Source organism: Vicia villosa, unplaced genomic scaffold (assembly GCF_029867415.1).
Source record: "Vicia villosa cultivar HV-30 ecotype Madison, WI unplaced genomic scaffold, Vvil1.0 ctg.002187F_1_1, whole genome shotgun sequence".
Lineage (NCBI taxonomy): Eukaryota > Viridiplantae > Streptophyta > Magnoliopsida > Fabales > Fabaceae > Vicia > Vicia villosa.
Genome location: NW_026705862.1, coordinates 106,731 through 116,265, shown reverse-complemented (window position 1 = coordinate 116,265; position 9,535 = coordinate 106,731). Strand labels below are relative to the sequence as shown.

Sequence of the window (9,535 nt, the reverse complement as noted above, 5' to 3'; positions counted from 1 at the left end):
ACTTTTACTCTAATCTCATATTTGTTCCCCAATTAGTTAGAGAAAATAATTATTTTGTTGTTTTTACAGCTGACTCTTATACATCTTTGCAAGACAATACCAAGAAGATGAGTGGTCCAACTAGATTAATTGGTGGTTCATATACAATTAATATCACAATCGTTATGTTATACAATATGAATCTTCAATTTTGTGGTTTCCATAAATTACCGCAAATACATCCAGTATAAATAATGTGTACAAAAAAATTTAAAATAATGAAGGTGATTTTAGTGGTTGAGTTTTTTTTTACATTAGATTCTATACACAGAAAACAAAAACGTGCCAAAAAGATATTTAATTGTCTAAAATAACATACATTTTTGCGACAAAAACCATGCCATTTATCTTCATTGCACAATATCAAAAACTCAAACTTACATACAATAATCAAAGCCACTTCAATCAACATAGCATCTCAACAAGTTATCCTCGGGTATGAGATTCCATCCGAAAAACCTCTGTTGGAAACTCAACAATTACTCTAAACGGCCTTCTCGGACACCCAATCGGTTCTGGAAAATTCGAACTACCCTCACCCGATCCTTCTGAACCCGAAACAAACCCCGGTTCAACCTGAGACTCAACAGTCACCGGTTGGACCGGAGCTCTACATAAAGGACAATTAGAGTGAGAAGTAAACCACCCGTCAATACATTGAGAATGAAAAACATGGCTACAGTTTGGAAGCATACGACATTCATCGTCGTCGGTATACTCCGACAAACAGATAGCACACTCATGAAAAGTACCGCGGACGGCGGAAGAAGAGTAGGTAAAGATGGGAAGGGATTTGAGAACGGTAGGATCAAGACGTTCTTCAGTGAAAGTGGGAGTCGTAAGAGAGTTTGAACTTGCAGAGAGCAAACGTTGATTGCGATGGTGGCGGAGGTAAAAGTAAGTGCGAAGGATGATGAGAAAGAGTATAAATGTAAGGATGGAAGTACCTATCAGGTCCTTGCTAAGGGTATAATCTGTTTCAAAGACGGATTCCGAAAACATGATCGAAAAAACAAAAAGTGACTTTATAAGATTAACAATAATAATGAGATTTTGATGAAAATGTGGGTATATATATTACAATAGTTCAAGTATGTGTCAAGTCTATCCCATGAATCTAGATGGATATAAAATAAGAATTAAATTTAAACTGAATTAATTTTTTATTTTATAAGAAATGGGTGAAGTTTAATTTATGTGTCAACGAATTTGACTATATATAGATATGAAAAGTTTTTGATGAATTATTTATGATATTATAATTATTAATTTAGTGGTTTTGATAGACTAATTGTTTAAAAAAATTATATTAATTATATATGTTAATATTATAACTTTATCTAATAAAAGTTAATTATATATTTAAAAATGAATAATAATTTAGCTATAAATAACCATAATAAAAAATAATATGTAATAACATTTTTTTAATATGTCTAAAATGTGTCATAAAATTTTATAAATAGAAATGGAATGAATTTTGCATTTTTTTCTAAATATACTTAAAATATCATTTGTATTTAAATATAATTAATTATTATTTTTATATTTATATTATTAATTAAAATAACATTTAAATAAAATAAGAAATATATTTAATGATTTAAAAATTGATTTATGTTTAAGACAGATTTTCGTCAAATGAGTAATTCATATTTGTAACAATTGTTAGTACTTTTTTTTACTTTTGTGGATTCTTCGATATTTTTCACATTTTTATAAATTTGAAATCACAGGGAAACGATTCAGCTGGCGGATGCTATGGCCAATTATAATTTTTATTTAAAGGAAGATTACAAGGAATTTGTGGATTGCAAAAGAGATTTTGTGAATTTATTTAATGCAAAGTTAAATAGGATAGGTGTCTCTAGAGTTATTGATTTGTAGTTTATTTTTTCCGGATGTTTAACCCTCTTTTCAATAAAAAGAATAAAAAAAATTTAAGTCCATCTTTCACCCTTTTAATATGGAGTAATGAGTGAATTATGCTGCCACTCCCTCTTATTTTATTTATAATATAAGAAAAAAAACTATTATTTAAATTGATTGAATGTCTAATATATTTAATTTATATATTGCTCAAATACATTAAAAATAATTTAATTCTTATAAATACAAATGGAGTATCTCGATTCGCATATAAGGGAAAAAAAGGAATCCTGAGATATGGTTATTGGTTGGTTATTTTTATTTTTATTTTTTTGGTAACAAGGCTGGTTATTCTTTAATGGTTGATTTCCTACCTTTAAAAACCCATTTAGATATACATGTATTAATGATTTTTGGATGAGTATCAATAGGCTTAGCTCATGTTACATCATTGCATTCCCCTCTGTTTATTTTTAATTCTTTTTTCTTTAATTATTTTTCTTTCTACTTTATTATTTTTCATTTTAAATAAATATTTGTTAGTAAATTAGTCATTTTATCATATTAATAGAACGTTAACTTTATTTTTACTATACTTTAAATATTTATTATCCACATTAAATAAATAAAAAATCTTTATGCAAAATTAATTATATTTTTTATCATCACTGAAAGTGACAAAATAAAGTATAATAAAAAATAGAGAAAATAGTTTTTTCCTTTTTTAAGCATAAAAATAATTAATAAAATTTACTATTTTTAGTATAATTAATTATCTTTTCTCTATAATTAATAATTAGAAGGAAATAAATATGAAGGAAATCAGACCAATAACCTCTTGTACTACTATATACAAGATGATCTTTAAAATTTTCACTTCTAGACTAAGCAAGGTGATTAACAGTGTGATAGATGACAGTCAATCATTATTCATACCAGGGAAAGTTATACATGATAACATTAACATGGCTCGCGAGCTCCTTAGAGGATATAATAGAAAGAATATATTTCCTAGATGTGTCATCCAAATGGACATCCAGAAGGCATATGATACTGCAGAGTGGGGGTCCATGAGGAGATTCTAAAAGAAATGAGCTTCCCTCAAAAGTTTATCCAGTGGATCATGGTTTGTCTCAGAACTGTCTCATACAGATATGTAATCAATGGAAACCAAGTGCTTACATGAAGGCTCATAGGGGCTTGACGCAGGGTGATCCCATATCACCTCTACTCTTTGTCCTCGTCATGGAATACCTTCACAGATCCTTAAAGAAATTGCAAGACGAGCCAAATTTCAACTATCACCCCAAATGTGAGAAACTTCATATCACCAATAAATGTTTTGTTGATGATCTCATCTTGTTTGCAAGAGGAGATGAAATATCAGTACAAATCATGATGCAAGAACTCAAAAGCTTCTCCGAATCAACTGCACTAAAGGCCAATCCTGCTAAATGCAAGGTATATTGTAGTGGTATGAATACTAGTGAAATTCAGAAGTTGTTGCATATAACTGGATTTTCTGTTGGGTCACTTCCTTTCAAGAATTCAAACAATCTAATATACCCACATACAGTTCAAGAGGAAAAACAGAAGCAGTCGCAATTCAAAGGTCCAATGCATACATCATTTTTTAATTTCTTTTTAACTGTCACTAACCTCCAAGCCTCCAAACTCATGTTTAGTCAACCCTGCACCACCACAAAACCAGATCAAAACAGGTGTGTTTCAATAAGTAACAAACCATTTAATGCTATTCGGACCAAAGTACCACCTTGAGCTTAAAGCTTTCATATAAATCATGCTCAGATCTGTCCAGAGAACCTACAAATTACAACATCAGTACAGTTCAGAATCAAGCATTATTCATAGAGGCTTTGTCCCTCAAGGCCAAAGCCCATATATTCAAGCCCTCATTTGACATTAAACTTGCACCGAAATGGTTAAGAGTCTAAACTGAACACTTGCATCATACTGAACTCACTTTTAAAGTAGAAGAAAGAAGAGAAATAGCTGACAGAATATAACTCAAACACAACTGCCATAACAGAATCCTAACCAACTATTAACCACTCTAACCTTCAGTTTCACTCTAACTAACTTCTAAGCTCTAACATCCATTCAATTAATCCTCACCTTTCAATTTGTAACTAACTCTTTCAGATTGATGGCTCAGATTCACTTATCTCTTCCACCTCTCTTCCCTCTAATTTAGAAGCTATACACTCTCATTCTTCACCATTTCTTCTCCTCCATCACCATTGTGAACATTCATCATCACCATTTCTCTCTCCCTCAATTTTCATTCTTTATCTCAATCCTCTCTCTCAATTCACATCTGTAACACCCCATATTTTCTAATTTTAATTTAATCAGAAATTAAATTATTATTTGGAATTAATTGGTATTTTCGTTGAACTAATTGGGAGAATTATTGAGTATTGGTCTTTGGGCCAAGTGGAGTATTTAGTAATGAGGGGGTGTTAAGAGTTGAGCCCATTACTAAATTATGCCATGTTTTAATAAAACAAGTAAATAAGAGAAAATTGAGAAATAGAGAAGGAAAACCTAAGAGGGAGAGAAGGAGAATTCATGGATAAGAGGGATTTTCGTATTCATGGTGCAGCCCTCACAAAATGGGTCATAACTCTCTGCTCGTAGCTCCAAATCAGGGAAGTTCTCGGTGAGGGAGATAAGCGGGTTTGAAGATTGGAGATCCTTGCTGAAAGTGATGAAAAGAGGCTTACGGGTTTGATGGAGAAGAAGGAGAAAAATTCATATTCTTGGCTAAGGTAAGGGGGACTCTTCCGGTTAATTTCTATTATGTGATTATGGGTAATAGGATGAATTAACGTATGATTCGATTCGATTCGATTGGGTATATTGGGATTTGATATTGTTAGGTATGTTATGATTTGGGATAATTGATGAATTGTATAGATTGTTGGTTATTGATGTGTTGTTTTGATGTATAATGATGTGTGATGAGAAATTCGATGTTTGTATGCCTGTATGTGATGCCTGGAATCGTTTTTGGGTGAAAAGAATGTGAAATCGCAGGGTCTGTCGCAGACTTGGGGTTTGCTGAAATCGCAGGTCCGCTGAGCGGAGGGGGTCCGCTGAGCGGAGGTCCCAACGTAGTTCGCTCCTGTTTGACGTCGCTTGAGGTCCGCTGAGCGGGGGTCTGAAGGATTTCCCTTCTGCCTTGCTCCGCTGAGCGAACCTTGTTGTGTGTGTGAATTTTCCCAAACTTCAAAATAACGTATCTTTTGATCCGTGAATCATTTCTTAGTGCCGTTTTGGGCATTGTGCAAGTAATTAAATGTTTTATATGATGAATGATGAATATTGGTATTAGCCAACTTTATTTCTTTAAAAACTCGATTTAATTACTTGATGAGAATTGAACATTGTGTGCATATGAGATAGGTGTGACAATGTGTTTGATGTGATGATGAATTAGTTGTGATTTGTTATTATGATTGTGATGGATGCATGACTATTTGAATGATGTTGAAAACATGTACATACTTATTCGGTGATGTGGTATTGAGATGAGTTGTTCATCGTGATTCAGTGTGTTTTAAGTATGTTATATGTGTTTCATTCATTCATATGCATTGATGTTGGATCCCGGTGATGTTTGGATCGTTGGTGGACATATTTCCCATTGTGTGGAAATTGTGTCGGTGGGCCGTATCTCGATGAGGCATAGATCGGTTAGGTGGATTGATTCCACGGTTTATTGGTACCACATGCATAGTGTCAGTTGTGTCATATGCATTTTGTCATAACATGATTGTATGGATTTCTGTGTTTTGTGTTGTAATATATTATTGTGTGAATTGATGAATAATAGATGTGAATTTGAATATATGACAAATTGGGTGAATGATATATTATGATGTTTTGTTGCTTATGAATGCATAACATTGATTAATTGAGAATGAGACTCACCCTTACTTGTTGACAATTTTCAGATCGAGGAGTAGCGGCATTAGTGCTCGGTGAGGATGACTCGTAGAGTTTATCCGTTGTTTTGGGTCGTGTCGGTCATGCTCTGATCTTGTAACACTGGGGAACGATAGTTATAGAGATTTATGAGAATTCTCTATTTTATTTGGTGTTGGATTATGTTTCCATTTGGTTATGTTGATGATGTTTCTTATTCCGCTGTGATAAACATAATTGTGTTTTTGGTAAATCGTTTCCTAATAAAGCATGACTTGACCTTAGTTGATTTAATTATTTTAAATAATTGTGGCACCCTTGTGCATATGTTTTTACTCTGATATATTTATTTAAATTTCCGCCGGGGTTAGAAGGGTGTTACAATAGTGGTATCAGAGCATAGTCGGTCATGTGACCAGAGTCTTGTTGTTAATTTCCCTTTCGGTATACGGCATGTGTGTGAAACATTGTCGGTACTCAGTGTGTTCTATCTATTTGCCTGCAGAAGTGAGATTGAAACTACGGGGGAGAAGCTATACTTCTCGGATATGTCTCAGATGCAAGATGTTAGCGTGATGCGGAGGGCAGCAGTACAAGAGTGTAGAGTTATTGTTTTCTGAAGTGAAGGTGACATGGGCTGTAGACTGTGGTTGTTATTTCAGTTGGAGTGTCTTGGAGTAGATGATGGTTATTTCTAGAAAATGAAATTTTGAAGTTGTGATGCTTCAAGTGCTACTGATGGACTGTGACGTTGTTGTGTGAGTAGCCCTATGTGAAAGGTCGTTGTTGAAGTGGTGATTAAAGGAAGTATTGTCGTAGACCTTGCCGTAGGATTACTAGTAAGTAATTGAGATGATGGTAGAGGGTATCGATGTTGTTGAGAACGTTTTGACGCGCGGGTAATGCGAAGAGACAAGTATGATCTCAAGGATAAGAAGGTTGATGATGGCGTACATGAATTTGGTTTCGGGATGTTGCAGAAGACGAACTTCAGCGATGGGATGTGTTGCTCAAGTTGTAAGAATGTTTGGAATTGAAGAGATATGATAAGGAGCTGTTTAGAATGTGATTGATTTGAAGATGATGAGTTTTAGAGCGGAATTTCCGTAAGAAAAACGCAGGACAGTTGTTGAATCATTATGAAACTTCGAAAATTCATAACTGGAGTTCTAGACATCCGATTTGAGTTCCGTTTGAAGTGTCGGAAAGCTAACGAGATGAACTTCATAATAAAAATGGTTGCAGCAGCTGTAACACATTTAATTGTGACAGTATGATGTTAGAAAGAGGTGAAGTTGTAGTTACGCTTGTTCTCAAAACTAGACTTGTTTGTTGGTGTTGCATGGGATGTCAGTGTCAGAGTTGAACGGAATGAAGGAATAATTAAAAGGTTTGTTGAGAAGCAATTTTAAGAATTGAATATATCATTTGAAGAGTTTTGGAGATATCGTATAGAGTGTCGCTGCATGATGTCGATGTTGCATTTCGGATGACGTTAGAAAATTCATATCTTGAGTTTCAAGTGTTGGATTAATTTGTTGTTTGAACCTATGAAGAGGAGAGGTTATGTTCTACCTTATGGGAGAGTTATAAATACAGTAGAGTGATCCTATAAAGAGAGATTTTGAAGTTGGTTAAGGAAGTGTGAAACTTGTTGAATAGGAATGCCTACTACCGCGATTGTTTGAGACGAAGTTGAGTAGTATATGTTGTTGATGAATAAGTTGATGGGATGTTTGGTAATAAAGATGATTTGAGTGCCGATGGATTTTAAGTGAGGGGTGGATTAGCAGTAAAAGTGAAATAAACTTTAGAACCGTTTGTGGTATATTGTGATGCGTCACAGATGAGTTTGGGTGGTGTATTGATGCAAAATCAGCAAGTAGTAGCTTATGCGTTGAGTAAGAAGTCTTGAAATATGTTGGTGCTGATGGTGAAAGAGTTGGATTTAATTGGACAATTTATAGATTTGAGATGGATATGTGAAGGTACTCCTAATAGTGTTAGATTATGTTAGAACAAGATTTGTTCTGATCAATTATCTTAGTTTTGATGATAACAATAATATGAATTTTGCTTAAGATAATATGGTACTCTAATCCAATGCAATTTCCCTTTCAGGAAATATATATAAAGAGTACGCATAATTCAGCGCTCAGAAGCTTTGTCTCAAAGGGTTCAGCATGCAACATCAGAACATGGTCTGGCAAGACATCAGAAGATGGTCGAAGCAGAATCAGAACATGGGTCTATGGAAGCATCAGAAGAACAAGAGATCAGAAGCACTGAAGCTCAGAAGATGGTATCACGCTCAGAAGCACTTCAAGGTCAGAAGATCAGAAGATGCTATGCACCAAGCTGTTTGACTCTGATGATATTCAAACGTTGTATTCACAAACATCAGATCAGAAGGAAGTACAAGTGGCAAGCTACGCTGACTGACAAAAGGAACGTTAAAAGCTACTAAAGGCTACGTCAGTAGACACAGCGTGAACAAGGCTCGAGGTAGTTGACAAAAGCGTATAACATTAAATGCGATGCTGTACGGAACACGCAAAGCATTAAATGCATTCAACGGTCATCTTCTCCAACGCCTATAAATATGAAGTTCTGATGAGAAGCAAGGTTAACGAATTCTACATCTATTCTGTGAATATCAACTTGCTGAAACTCTGTTCAAATCTAAACTCAGAATCTTCATCTTCATCAAAGCTCACTACATTGCTGTTGTAATATATTAGTGAGATTAAGCTTAAACGTTAAGAGAAATATCACAGTTGTGATTATCGCTTTTAAGAAGCATTTGTAAACTCTTAGAATTGATTACATTAAGTTGTAAGTAACTAGAGTGATCGTGTTGATCAGAATACTCTAGGAAGTCTTAGGAGTGAACTAAGCAGATTGTAACTAGAGTGATCGTGTTGATCAGTAGACTCTAGAAAAGTCTTAGAGGGTATCTAAGCAGTTGTTCCTGGAGTGATCAGTGTGTGATCAGAAGACTCTGGAAGACTTAGTTGCTGACTAAGTGGAAAACCATTGTAATCCGTGCGATTAGTGGATTAAATCCTCAGTTGAGGTAAATCATCTCTGCGGGGGTGGACTGGAGTAGTTTAGTTAACAACGAACCAGGATAAAAATAACTGTGCAATTTATTTTTATCTGTCAAGTTTTTAAAGCTATACTTATTCAAACCCCCCCTTTCTAAGTGTTTTTCTATCCTTCAATTGGCATCAGAGCGCCGGTTCTAAGGTGCAAGCACTTAACCGTGTTTAGAAAAGATTCAGGAAGAGAAAAACGCTTCAGTAAAAGATGGTTGATGAAAGTGAAAAGTCTACACCTACACCTGCATCTACATCTGGCTCTGCTGAGCAATACAACGGTAACAATGGTTATACTAGACCGCCGGTATTTGATGGTGAAAACTTTGAATACTGGAAAGATAAACTGGAAAGTTACTTTCTGGGTCTAGATGGTGATCTATGGGATCTTCTGATGGATGGTTACAAACATCCTGTAAATGCCAGAGGCGTAAAGCTAACAAGGCAAGAAATGGATGATGATCAGAAAAAGCTTTTCAGGAATCATCATAAATGCAGAACTGTTTTGCTGAATGCTATCTCTCATGCTGAGTATGAGAAGATATCTAACAGGGAAACGGCCTATGACATATATGAGT

General features: G+C 34.6%; 1 protein-coding gene across 1 annotated transcript; it reads right to left on the bottom strand.

The window, feature by feature from the left end:
* Positions 1-333: 333 nt before the first annotated feature.
* Positions 334-1,041, bottom strand: LOC131638148 (RING-H2 finger protein ATL5-like). The gene has a single exon (XM_058908697.1). The coding sequence runs from the start codon at positions 1,039-1,041 to the stop codon at positions 466-468; it is 576 nt and encodes a 191-aa protein (XP_058764680.1). The 3' UTR covers positions 334-465.
* Positions 1,042-9,535: the final 8,494 nt, after the last annotated feature.

Coding starts and splice junctions, on each gene's coding strand:
- LOC131638148 (XM_058908697.1), bottom strand. CDS start 1,041: ATGTTTTCGGAATCCGTCTTTGAAACAGATTATACCCTTAGCAAGGAC.